Source organism: Ischnura elegans, chromosome 9 (genome assembly GCF_921293095.1).
Source record: "Ischnura elegans chromosome 9, ioIscEleg1.1, whole genome shotgun sequence".
Lineage (NCBI taxonomy): Eukaryota > Metazoa > Arthropoda > Insecta > Odonata > Coenagrionidae > Ischnura > Ischnura elegans.
Window position 1 is genome coordinate 23,763,324 of NC_060254.1, and position 24,178 is coordinate 23,787,501.

General features: G+C 40.4%; 1 protein-coding gene and 1 long non-coding RNA gene across 12 annotated transcripts in view; both read right to left on the reverse strand.

The window, feature by feature from the left end:
• Positions 1–24,178, reverse strand: part of LOC124165782 (homeobox protein extradenticle) — a 380,934-nt gene that overhangs the window by 289,380 nt on the left and 67,376 nt on the right. For 10 of the 11 annotated variants that reach the window (XM_046543278.1, XM_046543282.1, XM_046543281.1 and 7 more), the window contains 2 exons: positions 23,545–23,676; positions 21,566–21,639 (listed from right to left, as the gene is read on the reverse strand). In XM_046543278.1, the coding sequence (XP_046399234.1) occupies positions 21,566–21,639; positions 23,545–23,676 (206 nt within the window). The remainder of the gene's footprint in view (positions 1–21,565; positions 21,640–23,544; positions 23,677–24,178) is intronic. The other variant, XM_046543284.1, reaches the window with a different exon arrangement.
• On the reverse strand, positions 1,783–7,583 carry LOC124165784. Its single transcript, XR_006866319.1, has 2 exons — positions 7,216–7,583; positions 1,783–2,940 (listed from the first exon to the last, which is right to left on the reverse strand). It is a non-coding gene; the product is annotated as an uncharacterized LOC124165784 (long non-coding RNA).

Below are 24,178 nucleotides of genomic sequence, written 5' to 3' on the forward strand. Positions count from 1 at the left end.
AGCTGAAATGATAGCCCTATACGATAAGGGCAAATTGTGCTATGAAAATGTTGTGAGAGCCTTCAACAAGTTCATCTACCAAAACACAAAATTAACCATATAGGAAAACGGCTCAGGTACTATCTGCATGCAGTATCACATGGCACACAAGTGTGAGGGATTGACTGGTTCTCAACGGATCGCTGCCGTTTGATAATTTCCATATTCCCTAAGACGCTGTTTAGCAGATCGGAACACACTGGCACAAAGGGGACCAAGAAATCACAGAAACGACTTTTAATATAAAAAGAGAGGCAAATATTGAGGAAGCACATTGAAAAGAATCACGAATAGGAGAGATTGCACGAGAGATATAAGAATAAGAAAATTCGAATAGCCACTCTTGAACGCATGCGAAAATTCCTCTCAATAGGCTGTTGCATGCACCCCCAAAGGGCTCTGCTCTTCATCATGATGTTGATAACAGCCCACCGCCCCCCAAAGGCAGGCATGACCAGAAGCAGGGCCATGTGGGAGTTTTAATGTCGCATCCCGACGCCTTCGCCGGGACGTAACGACAATCGCGAGTCGCAAGAGTCGAGTGGCTGCCTCCTGACTCGCGGGTGTGGTCGAGAATCGGGGAAAATATGAATAAAATTCCCGCTGGATACTAGTGAGGGTATTTATTGAGAGTAAAATACAGGTCCCCTCTAATTACTCCAGCTCGTCGAGACGCCGGAGAGATCCAGCCCGGCCGCCTCCTCTCTCTGGAGAGAACTGCCGACACATCCTCCTCTTGCGTAGATAAAAGGCCAAAGGGCTCTGCTCTTCATCATGATGTTGATAACAGCCCACCGCCCCCCAAAGGCAGGCATGACCAGAAGCAGGGCCATGTGGGGGTGCATGCAACACCTCCCCCTTTTACCAGAGAGAATCTTCCACACGATTCTCTCGACAAACTGCACACATGCCAAGCAGATATACATACATGTTACACACAAAAAAAAACATGAATGCTGGAGTCACTGATACAAAAGTGAAAAAAAAATACACACAGTTAAAGCACTAACGTTTTCCCGATTGTGGCGTATTGCTACCACCCGTTCTCGATACTAATTGCTGGCTTGAACCCGGAAGGGGTACCAGCGGTAGATTTACCGTATCAGATGGTGGACTTTGATGCATTTGTTCCGTAGATGTATGCACCTTACTAACAATTTTTGGCTTAAAGATTATACATAAATCTTTACATTCACGGCGTCCCCTGTCATCTGAATACGGGATCAACCCTTTTAAACAACATTTACAACAACAACAATAAATCATTACAAGTAATATGAGAATCAAAGATACATAAGTAAATGTAGAAATTTTCTTGTGCTCATAGATGTGAGCTTGGTCCCAACTCTCCTTTTCAATTAATTGCTCCACCTCCGAGACCTTTACACTAGCATATTTTAAGTCATCCAAATGCCGAATCAAAGGCGAAAACGGCAAGTTTAATTTTAATCTCGCAAAAGATACTAAATCCTCCTCCGATAAACAGCAATCAAAGGTCAATGAAAGAGGAGGTATCACATCATCCTTGGAATTATTATATTTAAGGTTTATATCACCCTGGAGAATAGCACCAGTGCTATAACCTTTGCAATAGTCATTAAACATTAATTTTCCTGTGCCACTTATGGTAACGTCGTAAGGGTCATCACTCTTACATAGCACGGTGACCTTTTCAGGTCCTGGAGAAACAAATAACCACTCCCTCGATCCTAAACGAGTCCAGAATGTTTTTTCTAACGACACAATTCTTCGATCACAATTTAATGGTATTGAGGAAGCTGATAGAAGCAACTGAGTTTCACAATCATCAAGCACGTGCACAAGTCTTAGTGGGCATGTTTGCTTACACAATCGTGCATTTGCACTCACCAATTTACAATCGGCAAAATCTTCTCTGGAAAGTTTTGTTACATATCTCCCACTTTTATCTAGCAGCATATACTCTCTCTCCGGCTGGATAAAAATAAACTTCATTGACGTGCCGTTAATCTTAATAGGTAATGGTATTACATGGTACACATTAAATCTTACTAAGTTACTCAAGGGAATTGAAATAACATATCCCAATACGTGATTAGATAGAAATACATCCAGCTCTGGCATTTTGAGAAGTTTACTTCGGTAAGCCACACTTTGAGGGAAAGGTAGGGTTAGGTCTTTAGGAATGTCTGCCTTGTGCTTGTCAAACATAGTCATTATTTCTTCTGGGCTAATAATTTGTGGCTGCAGCACTCCCTTTTGCGCGTTTATTAGTGAGTCTATCACAACAGTATACTGATAGGAGAGTTCTCCGATGGCTTGACTTAACTGTTGGACATGTTCGTTCCCTGATAAGACCAAAATAATATACTTTGTATGATCAATCAGTTCTCCCGTTGTTTTATCAATATAATTTTCTCCTTATTTTCAGCTTCCAGGTTACCTATTTGCCCTGTATAGTACAATGCATCTGCGTCATCCAGGGTCCCAAAAAGAACTTTACTTACTTCCCCTATAAAATTAAAAAGGCCTCTTCTTCGCCTATCAGGATATCTCGAACGGGAAGTTAACTGCTCCATTATGTCCTTTAGTTTATAAATTCTATTCAAATCATTTCTCAGTCCATGAAACGTAGTTCGGCACCCAGTCAGATGAATCCACGAAGCATTCTGATATTTCCTGCAGAAGTCTTCAGTTAACGAAGCATAAGTATTTACTACGGCCAAGTTTCCTTCCAGTTGAGTGACATTTACGTAGGTGACTAATTTCCATTCACTACTATACATTTCCGCCTCTCCTTGTGAATCGTAATACAGCCCAGGTGATTGTTTGTACTCTTCTATTCTGTGGTCTTCCCCCTTTCCGATGGTCGCGAGACTCAAACAGAGGAAGATGCAGGCTCCCATCTCCATTTTTAGGATCCTGCGGAAGATTAGAAGAATATCTTTAGCCGGTTGGCATGGACTTTTACCTCCGACCCCCTTCTCCTCCTTATCGTAACATTCACTCCGTCCACCCCTGTGACATCATACGGACCGATCCACTGAGAAGATAATTTCTTTGAACGCCCCCTTCTAACGGCTTCGTCATGCAACAGGACCCTATCGCCCACTTTAAATATCTCCAAGTGAGTAGTCCTGTCGTAAATTTCCTTACTTCTTTGTTTTGCTTTTAGTAAGACTTCTCGGGCCCTCATGTGACTACTTTGCATCCTATCCCGCAATTCCTTCACGTAGTCGTCATACGTGTACGAGGGAACTGAGGGGTCCTTTTGCAATATTCCTGGGAGGTTAGCCTTTCTCCCGAACATCAACTCATGCGGAGAGAATCCCGTTGCGCAATGCGGTGTAGTGTTATACACAAAAATGGCGTACTTCACCCACTCTGTCCAATTTGTCTGGTCATCCGAGATGAAATGACGTAAAAACTCTATCAGAGTTCTGTGACTTCGCTCTAGGGCTCCGTTCGATTCTGGGTGATACGCTGAGGTCTTCAACTTTTTTATTCCTAGTAATCGGCATGTATTACTGAATATTTCACTTAGAAAATTAGTGCCTTGGTCAGTTAAAATTGTTTGAGGAACACCGTACTTCAAGATGATATTATCCACAAACGCTCTTGCCACTGTGGTTGCATCCTGTTCTTTTACTGGGATTGCTTCCATAAACTTTGACAGCTCGTCTTGAAAAGTGAGCAAATACCTACTTCCGTCATCTGTAACGGGTAGGGGTCCCACGATGTCGAGGCTACATTTTTCAAACACGCATTCAGGCGTAGTGGTTATCTCCAACGGCATCTTAGTTTTCCTCCTAGTGATTTTATTTTTTTGGCAACTCTCGCATCTTTGAATGTATTCTTCTATGTCCTTTTTCATTCCTTTCCAAGCATGATACTGCTTGATTCGTTTGTACGTCTTATTCATTCCTGTGTGTCCCCCAAGAGGTGAGTCATGATATTGCTTCAATATTTCTCTTTTTCTTTCCTCGCATGGATTGGCAATACCATCCGTCTTCTCTTCAGCATCCAAAGAGTAAATTCTACTTAACGCGTCAGCATTAGCATTCTCCGATCCCTTCTTGTATACCACATCGAAATCGTATTCCGCCAATTTGATTCTCCATTTCATCAACCGAGAGCTCGGGTCCTTTACATTGAATACCCAAGTCAGCGGCTTATGATCTGTGACTACGGTGAATCTTTTGCCGTAAAGATAAGGACGGAAGTACTTAACTCCCCATACGATGGCTAGCATTTCCTTCTCCGTCGCGGAGTAATTTACCTCAGCTTTACCGAGCGTACGGCTTGCATAAGCCACGGGCGGATCCTGCCCAATGATGCCTTGAGATAATATAGCCCCCAACGCGTAATTGCTCGCGTCGGTCGTGAGAATGAATGGGCGTGAAAAATCTGGGTATTGAAGAACTGGCTCCGTAATCAAAAGATTTTTCAGTTTTTTAAAAGCATCTTCTTGCTCGTCCTTCCATTCATACTCTGCATCCTTTTTCAATAAATCATGTAGAGGTTTAGCTATCAGTCCAAACCCCGATATGAAGCGGCGATAATACCCCGCCAATCCAAGAAATTCCTTCAGCCTTTTTACTTTATCCGGCCTGGGGAAATTTTTCACCTTCTCCACAGTCGAGGGATTTGGTTTGACCCCCGTCTCTGAAATCACATGCCCCAAGTAGTTCACTTCCTTGCGAAGAAACTCACATTTTTCCGGCTGCAATTTCAAGTTGTGTTCCCTTAGCCTTTGGAACACTTCTCTCAAGCGCTGATTGTGCGTAACTAGGCTATCTCCATGCACAACTATATCATCAAGGTAAACATAACAGTGTAACCCTTGTAAACCACTCAATACCGTATTCATAAGGCGCTGAAAAGTAGAAGGAGCTCCTTTAAGACCCATCGGCACTCTTTGAAACTCATAGTGAGCTCCTAAGGCACTAAACGCCGTTTTAAATTGGTCCTTCCGATCCAACGGGATTTGGTAGAACCCACTTGCCAAATCTAATGTGCTAAAATATCGTGCCTTTCCCAATTGATCCAAAATGTCTGTAATATTTGGCAATGGATAGGCATCGCCCACCGATTCTTCATTTAATTTTCTGAAATCCACCACTATTCTCCACTTTTTATCTCCCGTAACGTCAGCTTTCTTCGGTATAACGAGTATTGGGGAGTTCCATGCACTTTTACTGGGAACAATTATCCCCTCTTCTAGCATTTTCTCCATCTGCCTTTTTACCTCTTCCTTTTGAGATTCAGGGAGTCGGTAGGGTCGAGTATTAATGGCTCCTCTTAAATTGGGAGTGGGAATCTCGTGACTCAACGTCTTAGTGTGCGATAACTTGTCTCCAGGCAAATAAAACAAATCTGCGAATTCTTCGCACAATTCAGTGATCACTCTCTTTTCTAGATCACACAGATGCTCTTGCCTTAAGCAACTCCGTAAAACTTCTTTCCTTGACAAATTATTTTCAACATTGCATTGAATTTCTTTCATATCAGTATCCACAGATTCCAACTCATCAGGAACATTGCATTGAATTTCTTTCATATCAGTATCCACAGATTCCAACTCAACAGGGGAAATCTCTACCTCTTGTTCCTCATCGCTGATATTCAAAATGCTTCCAATGCACTCTCCCATCTTCCCCTCCGTCAAAGCTGATGCTAAGAAGACACCCTCTTTTATCTCTTTCTTGTTTATCACTCCCACCCCCGTGGATGCAGTAGGAATTTTTACTCGCACTTCACTTCGGGAGGGTATAGATATTTTTCTAATCTCCTTAGTTACGTCTTCCATGGATTCTTTTGAGTCAAAGTCCATGAGTAGGCCTCTCATGTAGACCTTTTTTTGTGTACAATAAATAACTGCGCCAAGATCATTCAGGAAGTCCCTACCGAGAATTCCATCTACTTCAAGACGAACATCGGCTCCCTCTATCAAATGAAAACCATGTTGCATCTCCTTCCCTTTCGCCTCCAATAATATAGCCGCTTTCCCTTTTGTCTTGATGGGCTTATCAGTAATGCCTCTTAATAGCAAGTAGTCCTCCGGCCAACACCTGGTTTCCCCCTTCAAGGACTCCATTTTAATAATACTCACATCTGCACCGGTATCAATTAGAAGACGCAAGATGCCTCGTTTGCTCTCTCGACTCTGGAAGGTTATCGTATCGGCTACGTCACAGCGACTCGGCCCTTTCGACAATTTTCTTACTTCCGACAGACGAAAACTCTTATCTCCTTTCCCATTCAGCGACCGCGAGTTATCATCCATAATTTGACGCGGCTGTGGCGATCCATTTTCGGAGGATTTGGCTCTTGGTCTGCGACAGTCTCTTGAAAAATGGCCTAATCGCCCGCAGTTAAAACATTTCACACTTTCTACCTTTTTTATCTCCTTCTCTTTCATGTTTACCTTCCCTTTAAGGTAGCATTTTTGCGCTGAATGCCCAGGCTTGCCGCAATTTTCACATTTAAAATATCCTTTCATATTCCCTCTTTCTTTCAGTGACAATATGGCACTCTCCTCTTCTAGGGCGACTTCTACCGCAGCAGGCAATAGTATAACTTCTCCCTTACTCCTCACAATTGTTTGTATGCGATCATTAGCCAGCCCTTGAACAAAGCAAGCTTTCGCGAGATGGTTAACTAAGGCTAAAGCGCCGGCGATCTCTTCCTCTTGAGATACTCGTCTGGCCGCTTCCCTCAATTCCGTTTGCATAGAATCTATGCGATTACCCCAACTTGCAATGCTCTCCGTCGGACCTTGCTTGGAGTTAAACATTGCGCATGCGTAATAGTCTAGGGTACGTCTTGTAGCATAGTTTTCTTCTAAAATAGCTCTCACTTGGGGCCACGTGTGAGCGTGATCTCTGACGAGAATTTTTGAACGAGCATCCCCCGTTATCCGAGCCTTCACGAACTTTAATAATTTGTCATGATCGATCGGATTTACTAACTCGAACACAACGTCCACGTTTTCTAAAAACTCCCGGAGTTCTTTCTTGTTCCCGTCGAATGGCTTATTAACAATCTTTATGGCTTCCGAAATACTGCAGAACGTTCCGCGACTATCAAGGCCTTCTGAGCTAGTCATCGTTGTGACGGACATTATGACAATTAGCAGACAAACTTAGTAAGGGCGATACAAAGGGCAGAGGAAAGGAATCAGGGTGGCTTACTTACAGTAAAGCCGACTTCTCCTTTGTACTCTCTCTCAGCGCAGCTTCCTCTCTAGACGAACCGCTGCGATGAGGTGATGCCGAAATCTCAGGGGTGGCGGCGACTAGTCGGTAGAGCCTCCCCTCTCAGCGCCTGATGTCCTCTGCTTCTCAGTGAGGCTCTTCAGTGGCCTTCTCAGGTCTCCACCCTGATGTCCTCTGCTTCTCAGTGAGGCTCTTCGGTGGCCTTCTCAGGTCTCCACACTGCGGCCACGACGACGATTCTCGAAAAACCCCACACACCTAACACCAGTTTTAATGTCGCATCCCGACGCCTTCGCCGGGACGTAACGACAATCGCGAGTCGCAAGAGTCGAGTGGCTGCCTCCTGACTCGCGGGTGTGGTCGAGAATCGGGGAAAATATGAATAAAATTCCCGCTGGATACTAGTGAGGGTATTTATTGAGAGTAAAATACAGGTCCCCTCTAATTACTCCAGCTCGTCGAGACGCCGGAGAGATCCAGCCCGGCCGCCTCCTCTCTCTGGAGAGAACTGCCGACACATCCTCCTCTTGCGTAGATAAAAGGCCAAAGGGCTCTGCTCTTCATCATGATGTTGATAACAGCCCACCGCCCCCCAAAGGCAGGCATGACCAGAAGCAGGGCCATGTGGGGGTGCATGCAACAAGGCATAAGATCTGCTGCTTTCCCAACGCACACATTGAATTACATTCTCTTGGGTTTTCCACCGGGTGAGTTCTGCCTAAGTTTCGATTCCCTACTCAACCACTATCATCGGGGTAAAAGTATACTTGGAATATTTTATACCCGGAGCGTAAGACGAGAGAATTTTATTCACTAAAAGTAATTAATTAACACTTTCAAAAAGGTGTCTCCACAAATCCAATGTTATAAAAATATCTATCACAACTTTTACGCTATAAGGTACTCTTTCAACTTTTCCTTTACATAATCTAGTTTTATTCATTACATTTATTAACTTTACGACTCAAATATTCAAATTGTCGTTGATAGATGGGTGCTCTGAAACTATAGAGAAACCGTTAGATCTTCCTTTTCAACTGTTAAGTTAATTTTGTCCTCAAATTTGGCAACATGGAAACTCGCGAAAACTTCACGAATAAAGCTTATTGACTCAGCTACGTTCAGCCAAAGCATGACGAAAAAAATCTCCATGACAATATGCATTTATCTTTTGTAATCGGGTGGGATTGATGCCAAACTACGGTTCACTTTATCTATGCATTAGACTTCTTTTTTCCGCGTAATGTTCGCAGCTGTGAGACTTCAGTCACCCCCAAGTGCACCTTATCTCTTAGAGTGGATATGTCTGTGTGTTGGTCTGCCTTTATCGCACCTTGCTGATAAGAATCCCGCGACCTCCTCGCATTGAGGTGTCTTTGCTCAGATAAATGGAGCGGGCGTGTAAGCATTGTGATCTGTGATCTAGACAAGTGCAGCGTATTGCTACAAACAGAGAACGTATCCTCCTCCATTCACGCCTCTTGCACGAATGGAAATCGTCTTTGTCGTGATCAATGATCCCATTAGCCTCAAGAAGGTGCTTCTCTCCTGTCCAAAAATTCTATTCCTGAAGTTTCCATGTAGGCTCCCACGGAGATTTTGACTAGAGGCAGTGATTCTTCCGGGATTCTTTCCGCGTTTATCCACTTTCCTGGACAATGCGGACCTGAGGAAGCCAACTGGAACGTTGGCGAAATATTGTCCAAGAAAATGGATACATTTACGCGGAAGGGCACCCGAAAGAATCACTGCCTACAATTCTATTCCTGGTATGGTATTTGAAGGAGGGGACCAATAGCTTCGGCCATTCCCCGTATGGGGAAGGGAAGATAAGAAAGGGTGGAGAGAAACCCAGCGTCGGGAATTTCGTCCGTGGAAGAGTCCTCAAACCACTTCACTTTCATTTAGTTTAAAATCCACTCCACAGCGCCTGGATTTTCGGAATTCGTTCTAAATGCAATATTTGATGCCAAAAAAATGAGCAAAATTTAGATAAGTTTCCTCCCATTTCACTGACTTCATATAACAATGTCAATTAGTTTTATTTGTCAACTCTTGTAGAGTTTCGATTGGGCCGAAGTTGGGATCAGAGTTTGCTCAAGAAAACAAAATAAATTCACAATAGTATTTATACACAGATCTTTCAATAATGACATGGAAAATATGGGTCAAAAAGTAGGGTATAAATATGGAGAAACTAAAAGGTTTACTAAAACGTAAAACTTAAGTACCATAAAAATGAACACTTTGGTGCGACACATCCTTGCACAATTGTTAACAATTCACCTCACTTTTGTTTTTGAATTTCTTGCACATTTCTACAGTCATCTTAGGGAAAGGGGACGAAGGCATAATGAGAGCGCGACGTAAGAGCTGGAGTAATGCATTAAGATGGAGTAACTGAAATATTTACTGGAATGTAAAAGTTTAATCAAGCGCATATCATAAAAATCAATGCTTCGAGGCGATATACCTTTATGCAATTGTTAGCAATTCACCATTTTATTTACTTTTATTTTTGATTTTCTTGCGCATTTCTTAAGTCGCGACAATGAAAAGGGAATGTTGGAATAATGGGAGTTCGATGTAAGAAGAGCTGGAGGAGACTGAGGAATGGAGAGACGGGTAGGGAGAGTAGCGTTGGATATAATAAGGATGGAAGGAGTGCAGGGGGGAGGGGATGGAGCGAGCTGAAAGAGAAGAACGAAGAGAAAGAGGGAGGGAGGGGGGGAGAGGCCCGCCTATAAATATCTCCATGGTGACATCTCTGATAGGGTAGAGGCACGCAGTCTTAAAAGAAGGGGGGGGGGGGGTGCGCAGCAAGAGGGACGGGTTGGTAAGGAGAAGAAGGAAAAAAAGAACGAAGACGAAAGGGCCGAACGAGCGCTCTCTCTCTCTCTCTCTCTCTCTCTCTCTCTCTCTCTCTCAGGAGGAGGAGACGTCGGCGATGGAGGAGGGCAAGAAGGACCACGGGAGCCCAAGCAACCCGTCGCCCCAGGGCCCCGAGAGAAAGAAGACCCCAACACGAAGAAGAGAAAATGGAGAAGCGTGGTGAAGTGAAGGAAATGGTCGGACACGGTTCTGCCGAGGAAATGAGACTGGCGGCAGAGGAGACCTTACCCACGGGCCACTCCCGTCTTCAATTGGAATGCTTTCCCAACTATACGATGAAGATGGTATCTGTGCTTCATTCTCCATACCGAAAAATCGGCATTACCATCATGGATATAATTATCAATTGAAATCAACTTCATACAAATGTATATAGTTAATACATGTTGCCACAGGTAGGCTATCGCCTGGTGGTAACCAGTGGTGCCGACTCCATGGGGCCTGAGGGGGCCCGAGCCCCCTCAAAATTCGTCATAAGTGTGAGGAAAAATTTTTTCAGGCTTTTCGATTTTCCCCGGAGTGTCTAGGTGTCCAGGTCGTGCCCATTCGCTTTATCAGGGTTCTAATATTGATCATATGACTCTTCTTAAATACTTAAAAAAACTTAACACTGACTACTTATAAAATTTCCCGGGGCAAGATCCCCAGTTTGGGCCCCCCCAATATTTTTTGTACGTCGGCATCCCTGGTGGTAACGTAATAATTAAAATAAACGAATGAAAATCCTGTCAACCCAAGAGCAAAGTAAGTAAGAAACAAAAATTACACATATAAGAAAAAAAAATACACTAACATAAATATCATATAACTAAAGAATGAAATTTGCACCAAATAACGCGATTTTCAGCGCTCCCTAATGGACCACAATGACATCAACTAAGAATCGAGAAACACCCTTAATAATTTTCATACATGCGTTGAAGGTCTCAAAATTGTCTTCATATGCTATCAATAAGAATCAAATGTTGACCTAGACATTTGGTTAACAACCATTTGGAGCTAACATTCATATGCATTATTTCATAATGTTATCTATACATATCTATGTTATATTTTTTATTATATCTTCAATCAGTTAAGGTGGGTTTACAAGGAGCATTTTGCAGTTAACCCCGGCTTGTCTACCCTCCCAGCTTACAATTAGACTTGCCTCTTCAATTCACATTAAGTCCTATGCTATCCGTAAGTCCTTTTTCCCTCCGCTGCCTACCAAGTATTTTTCCCTATAGCACCATTTTTAACATCCCCTTCCCGCTCGTAAGCTCAATGAAAATCTGTCTATAATTATCGAAAAAATCTAAAAAATCGTCAATTATTTCGCCTGATTTTTAGCACATTTATACTCTATTTGCCGATTTCTCTGCTTTCAATCGGTTAAGATTTGCTATAAAATGTAATCATAATTATAAACAGTTTGTAATAAATGAGTGACGAAAAACCTGCTATGCTTCTTTTTGCAGTTAACGAAAAGAAATTCTGCACCTCAGACTAAGAAAAATCCGTCCTAAAAAAAATTCATCCGTACAATTTCTTTGAACTTCCTACGTTATACAAGGAACGGTACAAGACAGAAAACATGGTTTTTCACGAACACGATCAGCATCCAATTCACCGTCACCGAATTCTCTGCTCCGGTTGGATGGCGAGGAAATCAAACTTTTTCGTGGACAGAGAAAGGAATAGTTCTCGCTGGGTGATTTTTTTGCTCTATTTTCTCCATTCCGATGCTTTTCGTTATATGGCTAATAAATCAAAAACTCAACGGCCTTAAAACTTCCCCGCGTCCCTCTTAACATCGTGAATTTTATGGCCGTGGAAAGATACCGTGATGGCGGCAATCGGAATGAAATAGTGACTTTTAACATTCGGGCGGGCTAATTTGCTCGCAAGTAACGATAAAATGTGTACGTCGCAGTTACAATTTCCTTTTATAAGCGGCAGATAACTCTAATCTTAAGAATTCGTGAACATGATAACATAATTACCACCAACTGGACTTCGGCTCGAACGTAAATACGAAAGATTTGTCGAATTGTCGTTAAATTAATCACAACTGCCATTAATTTCTAAAGAGTTAAATACGGATTTTTTTCCTAATATTTCACGGGAATTAAGACTGAGAATATGGAAGACATATACTCAAAAATACTGTCTGCGTCAACAAGGCGGTGACAAATGGCGAAATAAATAACAAGAAATACAAGCTTTAAGACTTATCTAGTAACGTAAATCACAACTATTTCTAAGATAGTGCCATGGAAAGCCTACTCGTAGCTTCCGACGAAGAAAATAATTTGCCAACAATGCGACAGAAACATTCCAATTCATTAATTTCTTCCCAGCACTTTATTTTCCTTTCCGAAGACTTTTGGGAGTGATTAGGACTGGTTGTTTAGAAAATAAATCACAGTTAACTAAACAGTCCAGGGGGTGGAGAGCATCCTCAATTAGTGCATTTGGATAATATAATCTCTATAAATTTAAATGAACGCAGATTGAATCATTTGAGAAAACCTGAAAGACAGAAAGTTTTCGATCGCCATAGAGCCTTAAGACGAAAAACTGTTTATTACTTCAGTCTAATAATTAATAAATACCACGTAACCAATGATTTTAAATCTAATAATTTAACGAGTAAAACAATCTGTTCCAAGCGACGAACACTTTACAAAAAGTAAAAAAAAAGATGGAGGTTGTATTCTATTGCATGAAAATATATTCGGTTCAACAGACATTTGAGGACCTATAAAGAAATTTGTGTATCCACTGAAACACGAATTACGAAGTCACGTTTACGGTCAAGTATGTTTTACATGAATACTACAGCGATCGCAAACAAAAAGATCATAAAGTGACAACTATATTACGTAACTTTGAAAACAGATGCCTCAATAAATTGCAGAAACTGTTTCAGTACAAATAACTTAAATGAGTCCATTACGAATTTCCTTCGCAGGCGGACTGTCATTCCTATTTACTATCAAATTTTTATGTTTAAGGGCAGGATAAGAGTCGAGTTTTATCCATATCCATTCCCTGGAATTTTATAATATTTAGAAGGGCGAATTATTGTATAAAATAATTCCATATCATGTAGTTGCTTGTTGATTTGATCGTCTGTTGTCAGCTGTTATGGAAGCCGATGCAAACGGTGCACCGTTCTTACTTTTTTATTCCCTTGGTTACTCGCCGAAAATATTTCGTTTGCAGGTGAAGTACTCAAAGGGAGATGTTACTTTAAAATCGATCATTCTGTTTCGATCTATGTCGGATTGAATGATTTTTACAGGTTTTATAACATGTACAATATAAATTAACAGTGAAAACCGGGGCAAGTATGTAGTAAACGCACACGAAATAATCATTAAATCCGACATAAATTGAAAAAGAATGATTAATTAGCCAGTAAGCATCTCCCTCTAAGTGCATATATCTTCATCCGAAAACGAAATATTTTCGGTGAGTAACCAAGGAAAACAAATAGAGCAAGGGAAACTAAAATTTCTCGAGAAGCAGAAGTGGCGCCACAAAGTTTGTCCTAAAGCTTTTGAAATTTACTGTAAGATTAATTTGTAGTAGCAGCGCTTCGTCCCCATCTATGATTGGTTAGAAAGAAAAATAAGTGAAAAATCAACGATCCGACAATTTGGCAACGATCCGACAAAATTGGCAATTTGGTAAATCGACTGTCACCAGGGGAAACACTTCCCGAAATCTGGGAAAAGTTCAAATTATTAAGTACCGAGGTTAGAACTAGTCAAATGAATCATCCATGAGGGCACGGGCCAGGCATGCAGTGATACTCAATACTGTAATTAGCAATACATCTAAATACGAACTCTTCAGGTTTATATCGATTTTAAAAAAACATATTTGCCGAAGAGTTGAAAATTTATTTAACATTAAGGGGGTTGGCCGCATGCAATTCCTCACTCTATCTCAACTCTAAGCGAAAACGCGTCTGGCATGAGGTCTCACGTTCGTAGACAAGTGGCCTTTAGACATTAATAAAACATATTTAAGCAAAGTTTTTTGAAGCTGGTGAAATATTGGCTTTCATTAGAGAGCCACCTTAAAGATTGCAATCTTTATAATTTTCCCAAATAGGGAGTGCTCCCTCCCGCTTAATTCGCCACTGTTTCAAGCGTAGGGTCAGCATAATCACGTAACTCAATGATTACTTATTAGCTTATACGAAGCTTTCTGCCACTAATACTCAGATTCGCATAACCAATTTCATTAAAGCGCATGCGTGAGGAACCCGAAAGCAGCGGTAGCCATCTTTCGATTCAAAAGGATGAAACCATAAACATGGATAATGGAGGAGGAATCGGACCGGGAAGGATACATACTTACTCTTAAGCCATTGGAAAGGCAAAAGAGGGCATGCTCAAGCAAAACCTGGGAATGGGAGTTAGCTGTTCCCAGAAAAATGGAAAATTATTCTACGAGAAGATTAATCTGGGGCCGTATTCTGTATTTCGTCGGTACCGCACCGGTCGGTTTCCCTTCCCAGCCCACCGACAGCACATCATTCCGTACCGACGACGGTTTCCATACCGACGATGGCTAATTCAGCGATTCAGTATGGTCGTCGGTATCAAACCAGTCGGTACGGTTCCCCCTCCTCCTCAAACAGGGAAAATCCGAATATATCCGAAGTTAGAAGTCATCTAACGTGTTTCCACCAATGAAAGAAGGGTAAAAATAAGTGAAGACTCATTGGCACAGTTTGTTGTCGTCATTCTCAATCTTTTTATTTGCGGAACTTACGACTTATTGCTAGATTAAGATAAACGATATTGCATAAGTTGTTAACAATGGTAATATAATGTGTGGTAGTAATGCTGTACCTACAGAATCGAAGGAAACAATATTACAACATCACAATAAAGTTTGTATGTGATGGAGATTGTTGTTGCTGGAATGAATTATTGAAACTATCCTTGAGATCGTAGTTTCTTTTTTTAAATATTGGTTCCGTATATTGCTATTTATTCATGATTTGGTAATATAGTTGTCATTAAGTAAGTTCCGTCTAAATGTTATCAACAGAAGGTTATGCCATTGGCACCGTAGCAGACGAAAATAACATACCATGGAACGTGAACGTAGGATTCAAAAGCAAATGTAAATGTCATACTAGAGGAACAAGTTAGGAAATTGTTATAAAATATGGAGCTGGGTGTAATTAAAAGAAGTGTAATGACGAGGAAGTAAATAAATTGTGATTGGGTGAAATACATATGTATAAGTGCGCATTCCAAGTGAGAGAGATAATATTGCGGTAAACCTCATACTTATTAACAAATATCTTCTTTTATCGTCAAGGGAATCAATGGCTGACGATGAAATGAAATATAGTTGCCTGTTACAAATGAAAGAAACTGATACCGTTGTGGCAAAATTCATACTTAAATAAAAAGATCTTATTTCTATGCCGAGAGAAACGCCAAATGATGATTGAGTGAAATAATAGTTGCCTTTTCAGAGTGAGATAAAGTGATAACATTGCGGAAAAACTCATATTTAATCAAAATTATCTTTTTTATTTCAAAGGAGCAAATAAATGATGATAGAGTGAAAGAAATCCTATTACAAGCGAGTGAAAGTGGTAGCATAAATGAGAGAAAGTCATTATATAGTGGCAAACCTCATGTTTATTAACCAATATCTTATATTTATGTCAAGGTAATCAATATAGATGATGATACAGTGAATTATAGTGGCCTATTCGAAGGGGCAGAAAAAGATAACATTGCAGCAAACCTCATTATTTACTCGGTGATGAGATAAAAACAAAATAAAACGTACAATGCGCACCGGGGAGTTGATGAAACCCACTAGTCGGTGGCCGCAACGACACCTTTTTGCTGTCGGTACGGGTACCGACGATCTCCCGTCCTCTCGTCGGTGCCGCACCGACCGGGTTCGTACACAATCGCACGACTTCTTACTGGGAGTCAGTGTGACGTCGCACCCGACGAATCGGTGCCGCACCGATCGGTTTGGAGTTACAGAATACGGCCCCTGGGTATCAAGTCGATCAAAGCAGAAAAATTCATTTATAACTCCAGGTTTTCCACGATAATTTTACAAAATTCCAGGTTAATCTTACGTGATTACCAAACAAAAAATAAATTATCTTTTAAACAAATTCAACAAAAAAAACACCACGGTCATTGTTCAAATCAGAGAACCAAATCAAAAAATAAAACAAAAATTTAATGAATGATACAATAAAAAAGGACACTACTTGCTCATTCCAACACCCGATCACCGGACATATTGTCAATTTAGAGTTATTTCTCTAGATAACCAATATCATGAATGTGTGCAACCAGTGATGCACGACTGCCGATGAGACATTTAAGGCTTTGCAGTTTGGGGAGAGGGGGGGACTGTATACATGAAGAGAGGGAAGGGATGACGAATAGAGAGAGAGGCAAAGTGGTGGGAGGGGGTGGGCCCCATAAGAGAATGGCGTTTATAACGCATAAATCAAAATCACGGCGGCGGCGATCCGAACGCCATCTCATCGTCCGGAATGGAACTGTGCCGTCGTAAAATCAACGCGTGGCCCTGAATGGCAAATTTGCCCGCAAAGCGTCCGCGACGCCAAGACAATCCTTCATTGCGACGAGTTAGGTAATGAGATCGATTTAACTACCTTTACATGCGGGAGCCGGATTCGGCAATCTATTCCACCTTCCCATTTTGGCGTCTCCTCGTGACATAAACGGCGTCGAAATCGGTTTTTAAATGAAGTATGGGACTGTGCAGAAATTCTGAGAGCAGAGTACGAAAAATGAAATATCAACCAAGTAGGCACATAAAACATGTGTTACAACGGATTAATGCGTGGAAAAATAAATTAATAACATCACATTTTTTTTATTTAGAACAAGGATGGAATTCGCCATGAAAAAAATCAAATGCCTTTGCCGGGATTTGAAATCTAAACGTTCCGATTGCCCATCAGGTATGCTACTACTTACAAGACTAATTGTAAGCCATCTTCTTCAAGTATCTGGCAGAAATTCAATTGCTGACTTGCCTAGTTCACACTGTGGCAGAAGAGACGGAATTCGTGCTTACTAAGTCACTGTCGGAGAGCTAAATCATACCTCATCGCTATTCCAATGCAGACTTTTTTCAGAGAATTTCATAAAACATCTCCATTGAATTTTTTTCTGGAATGTAGAGAGTTTATAGAACTTAATGGAATAATCTTTATAATTTTTTCTGATGGTCAATAAAGCATGGGGGAGAATCGCGACCTATCGATTAGAGTGGTGGGCTACTAACGGAAAGGTTTCGCGGTTCAATTCCGAAAAAAAAAGGAAACGGCGCCAAAGAATTTCAAACGCCCGCAGCTTAATACGAGGTGAACTCCCACCTAAAATATCCATAACAATCTTTGGGTTGAAGGCAATGATTAAAACTGAGGAAGGGTATTGAAATCCTGATTGTGTAATTTAAAAAAATTAAACAGCAAGTATGAAAGCCAAAAACAGAACACGACTTGGCTGCATGACCACAGAAAAAAATACTTTTACTTCACTCGAGACAATTTTCGATTTTTTATCATTAATGGGAGTGGATAAACGGTTGATCTCCTCGACAAAGGCTCTAAGGTTCCAACCCCAGGTTATCTTAGTCCGTGGTGAGCTCTACTTTGACCTATGCACAGCAATCTTGGGGTTAACGACAATGATTAAATTTTCATGAATGATTTGAAATACTAATCGCAAATTACAAATAAAGCAAAAGCAACCACAAATACCAAAGAAAAGACACGACACAGCGGCATTCGCACAGAGAAAACTATAATGACACAGTAAATAATTTTCTATTTTCTATTAAACATGGGGGTGGGTTGAAAGTTCAGTTCCCGATCGAAGGGTCTACCAACCAATAAAGAGCGATTAGTGAAGTGGATAAAGGATCTGGCTAACTACATTGGATTTATGGAATTCACAGACCTGTAGCTTAAACTGGGTTGAGCTCCACGTTCACCTATCCACAATAAACTTCCGTTTGAATCACAGACTATCAATTATGAATATCAGGAAATAATTATCTTTACAGAATCCGAGGAAAAATTAAAAAAACATGGAATAATATAGTGAAAAAAAGACACGATGTTTTCGGTTACATTTGGCGAAATTGGGGAATTGTTAAAATTACGAAATGCCTTCGTCGCAAACACGATGACATCACCGCAACGCTTGAAAAATCATTTTTCCAAACTAAAGATATAAGAATAGGCATTACCGACCAATCTTCATATCCACTGCGTAGGGTATTCGCCGTCCTAATATGATACATGGTCATTGCAACCTCTAAGGTTGCGAAACTTCCACATAAATTTTCTAGCATCGACTCATCTCGTAGTCGGAGACATGAAGATCAAAACACTTCGATTTGAATGAGTTGTTTCCTAATATTTCAAGAGGAATCGTTCACGAGTGACTGGCATATTTCTTCTGTGGTGTCACAGAGAGAACAGGGAAGACGGACAGAATGTTTTTAACGTCATAGCTATCACTGAAAGATGGATTATGATTACAGCCATCAATACGTCGACCTGATTGTAGTAACATTGAGTTCAGCACAATGATGGACTGTGAGCCATTTTTGGGGACTAAAACTGTTATGGTAACAATGACTACAACCTCACATTCAAAGACGAAGCTGTCTGCTGAGATAACTAAACAGAGCTTTATATTTTAAATTTGTCGCTCAAATATTTCCAGTGCCTTATTCTATCGTTAAGCTAAATATAATGTCATGTCTTACAGAATTCCTTCCATCTACATCTGCAATCTAACCCGCACGCCACCTCAATAAGCATGTGGTGGGGGCTACGACAACAGCCGTTAAAAAATAGGTAATTTTCTCCGCGTCGCTCCAAAAGATATCTATTCTCAATTGCTCAAGCAATCTAAGCCTAGTGCGCAGCCTCTGAGTCTCTAGCAGCACCAAGCCTAGTTCCCGTAAAAGCTGTGGGCAAAACCTATGGTGAAGAATGATGGTTTATATTTTTTCAGCCTTAGATTAAATTGAAAGAAATTCGCCATCTTTGAATCGATGAGGAAGTCCATACATGGCCTGACCGAATACTTATATATCTACTTCTGCTATAGTATCTAGAAGAAATAGATACTATAACAGATATAGATATATAAGTAACATTATAGTACCGAGATTCCGTGGATTTAAATATAGTTGCTTTCATAAAGTTACGCTAGACAATATTGAATTCAGAAATAGGTAATTTTGAATAACAAGTGCATTTAGTTACTCCAACGTAAACATTCCTTTCAGTGCAGCCGGAGTCCAAGAAAACCGCGAATATATTAAATTTAAATAATGTATACTGGTAGCGGAACTGAAAACCTTGGCTACTTTTCATACCTCATAAAAACGATTACTTACACAATTTAATAAAATCCTATTCCTTCGAAACCCTCTTTCCCCCTGTTAAAAGCAAAAGCTAACAGGGAATGAGGTTCATTAGTGGAGGGCGATATTAAACGTCCCGAGAGCTGGACGTCTTCTTCCAATTTCGTCCCTTTTTTATATATATATATATGAGGAGAGAGAGAAAAGAAATTTTTGAAGATACTGTTAACCTCAATAAACATAAAATGGAGAACTGATAGGACTTGGATTTCCGAAAAATTGACACCGGCGATCATAACGTAAAAAGCGAACAAATTGATATGGAAATTACGCTAACTGCATGAACACGAGCAAAGAGAAATGCCAATGATGTGGGGATGCCAATGATATATGCAATAACATAATTTTCAAAACCATTAGTCCAAGCCTAGGAAATTTAAGGGTCAATACTATCAGCATGATAGAATGAAAGCCTTGAAGTAGGCTCGGCTATCTAATAGAGACACGCAATGTTTGCGAAATGCCCATTTAGATGAGAGAATGATTCTTGGTAATCCCGCATAGCAAACAAGCATCCCATTATTCATTTTACCATATTAAAACAATTAAGAGGAGATTTCAAGGTATGTATTCGCCAACACGACTCCAACACGATATTTATCCCTACATGGGGCTATTAATTAAGGACATGGAAAAGACCGAGGTATTTCGTTAAGTTATCTAGAGTTTAATAAGAGTCAAAAGCTTCATCGTGGTCGGCGTTAAAATTTGTTCTAATTTTTGAGAGCGGATTGACGTGATCTTATTTAAATACCGATTTTCCATAATCCGTCAAGGTAATATAGTGTCTTCTTCATTACTATCTACCGATTTGATCGATAGATTTTTCTTCCTCGTAGGAAAATCTACTAAAATTGGTAGCATATTAATTGCGTAAGCTTAGTTTCGCTGATGGTAGGACCTGCCCGCCTTGTGACGGTGCAGGATTCCTCGTCCCCTCCCTTTCTTCCCCGTCCTTCCCCTGGAGGCGTCGTCGGGCTCCCATCGCGGCGGCGCCTCCTTTCCTTGTTCCTTCCCGTCCTTCCCCTTCTGGTGGCAGAGGAAAAAAGCTGATCGCTTATAGTCCCTGCTCCAGGAGTGTATCCAGCGAGCCCGTCCTAAGGGTTTCGTTCCCACTGTCTTCTTCATTACTACTATACTAGGTATGCACATTATATAATTTTTACCTACAGTTACATACTACCCTTAAAGCCGCCTCAATGGGCGTGTAGGGGGCGTTGAGACACCAGCTGTTTGCAAGTAAAAAAGAAATGCGCATACGCAGTTCCGCATAGCATTTATTTAAGTCCTTTATTGTTAGGGAAAAAACGAATTCCTCCATTCGGTAAAATACCTCTCCTTAACCCATTATAACCCAATGCTGCTTCTAAGCAACATCAAATATGTATACATTTTAAGCTATATCCATTCAGGAAAGATTTAAACTACGCGCTCTTTTGCGCTGAAAAGTTTATTGGCGAAATATGGTTCTGCCATAATAATCACGAATGATCAGAAATTTTTAAAACTTGTATGAGAATTCTTTAAATTTGATTTCTCCCATAAGCATCTCGGGGTTAGAAAGGGTTAGCTTATCTTTTCTGCTGGACCTGGAAATACACTGGGGTTCAAATATGATATTCTCCGTGTCGCTCCCAAAGATATAATCTATTATCAATCCAAATGGTCCTGAAAAGTTCAAAGAATGAAACCCTACGCCATTTCATTAGCATCGTATACAAAAGGATATATTATATAACTGTTTTGACAATGCCACTCCGAGACTCTAAAGAAAACTTACATGCTTATAAACGTAATTCTTACTTTGATCCACTGTAAACTTCTCTCCAATGGGCGTTGCCCGAGAATATTCACAAATTTCATTTTTTTAAATTCATAAACCCCCAACAAAATTTGGATTCTTCATACACGTTCTCCTTTGTGGAGTGAAATAATTGTACTCGGAAAATACAATAAAATATGGTATTTACCTGTTTTCTCCTTGATTTCGCAGAGTACGCTGAACAGTGCTGGCTTCATGCGATGGCAGTTGAGCGTGTGCTTCCTAAATTAATAAAAGGAAAAAGTAATTAGTAAAGTGAAGATAATATAAATATTATAATATCTAACCATTATGACGCATAATTCAACAGTGATAAACCAACTACAAACTTGTCTCATTCTAAGTGACTAACCTCCCAAAAACATTCTCAAGCCCATAATTGGATTTAGTTACAAATTTTATACGAATTTCTCAATTTAAAGACTTAATTTCTAACTGAATTACTGTAAATAAAATACAGAAGTCTCCTTTTTTTCAATTTTCCTGTAGAATCAGCAAAAGGAGGATTTTTTTTAATCCTGACGAATTCCGTTAATTACACAGACAACACTGTATGGATGTTATTGGCAAGTGAAGGATTACATATAAATCATAAATGTTAAATTTACGAGTCTACACATGCATCGATAAAAAGATCGAGTGCAATAAATTAATTTAATTATAACATCGGGAGGGATCCCAAAATACCATACCTGAAATTAATTAGTGCTTTCCATTTCAAAGGCGTAACAAAGACCCACCCCTAAAATCTTCCATCACATAAAATCTATTCATTTAATTTCAGGGAGAATGATTATTTCTAAACTCTATGTACAAAAAGTAACAACGGTCAAAAACCCGTGAATAAATCTAAACATCGAATATCTTTACGAAATGAGTAAGCGAATGACTGGTTTGAAAAACTCGAACAACAATACCATGCCAGAACACCCCATAAGATTGAAAGAGTATTTGAACTTTTGGTCCATTATCAAACAAGGATACCCCTGGAGAATTCTCATACTTACTATCTCTATCAAGCATTACTTTCAGTCCGTTTCCGACCAATGGCCTCATATATGGTCTCAGAGACTTAAGAATACCAAATGCTTTTAAAATAATGAGTGAGTTAATGACCGATAACACAAATCCGAAATTAACAGCGACAACATACCAGGATGCCTTTGGAGAATTAAAATGATGTGACAAATTTAATCTTTTCAATCGAATTTTAAAACTGCAAGAAATGTTTGCAGGCATTCTCTGATCAAAGACTGCGAATTCAATTTAAACATCAAATACGCTCAAGAGAGGAAAGTAAGTGACAGTTTACCCAAATTCGAATTTAGTAGGAGGAAGCTACCGCTGGACAGGACGTATTTTAAATTGTTTTCGTGACGCATCCCTTTTTCAAAACTTAACCATACGTATTAAAATCTTCAGGGAATTTCCATGTATCTCAAGTATAACTATTATACATTCAAGAAAATACTGAGGTAAAATATTAAAATTTAACACACAGGCAAGGGTCGACAAGGTTCTGCTCTAAATATCCAGCAAAGAGATAGCCAAGTTTTAAACAAGTAAATGTCACGGAAAAATACTGATCGGTACGGGCTAACTTATAAGACTAACACTCCAGAGCACCCATTGAGATTTGAATAAAATTGCAGCAATATCGAAGCAATGCTTTCAGCTGATTTCAGAGCAAAGATAACAAACAAATGTTAAATCACAATAAGTTTGAGCGATTGAAAATAAAACTCAAAATAATATAAGACTTGGTGCTTTCCTGACGATGCGGATGAATTCTTGACGGAATTCCCTTCAGGTGAGCTGTTCAATCATGGCCGACATTACGATAGATAACACTGCTATCGTCCTCAGGACGTTGAGACCCTCAAATGACGAGGATAGCAGAGTTGGGCACTGAAACATGGGATCTGACTGAAAAGCTCACCTGGTGGGAATCCCGTGAAGAATTCATCCACTCAAAATAATTGCAATGACAAACCAGGATACCCCTGCAGAATTGAGATATAATCCCTAATAAGCATGACTTTCATTCGCTTTCCAAAGACCGCGGTTAATTCTAAACATCGAGACAAAATGTTCACGAGAATGAGTAGTAAGTAAATGATTGTTTACACGAAATTCTCCAGGGGTATGCTGGCCTGGGATTCCGTGGTGCTGGGGCACCCTGATCCCCTGTGTCCCTGGCGCTTGGAGTGCTCGGCGTGGTACTTGACGCGACAGTCCAATTCCCCGCCGGGCTCCAACCTGCAACCCAGGCAATTTCACTGCCAGCACACCCCTGAACAACGCCCTCGTCATGCAACAACAGATCAATGCACAAGTTCATACACACAAGGGTTATTATTCATTCAATCAAAAGAAATGCATTCCAACACGCGGATTCCGGGAGGAAAAGCTCAGAAATGCCCTTGGTTGAAAATTTTCAGATTTACCTGAAGATATTAAAGCATGGTTTTCAAGACAGGAATACCGATTTCGAGAAAATTACCAATTACCCCCTAATTTAGCAAGGGTACAGAGGCGGAGGTTGTGCGCAGAAATAGGGGAGAATAGGGGTAAAATGGGCAAATGTAGTGAATTTAAGAAAAGAATTTGGTCTTGTTGATGTGTCTAAGGGCACGGTTTATGATATCAGGTTAAAGCCGGAATTTACGAATTCTTTCATTTAAGGTGCCGAGTGTAACTGAACGTTATTCTAAATTTCTCTGATTTTCTGTAACCTTCAAATATTTTGAAGTTAAGGTTA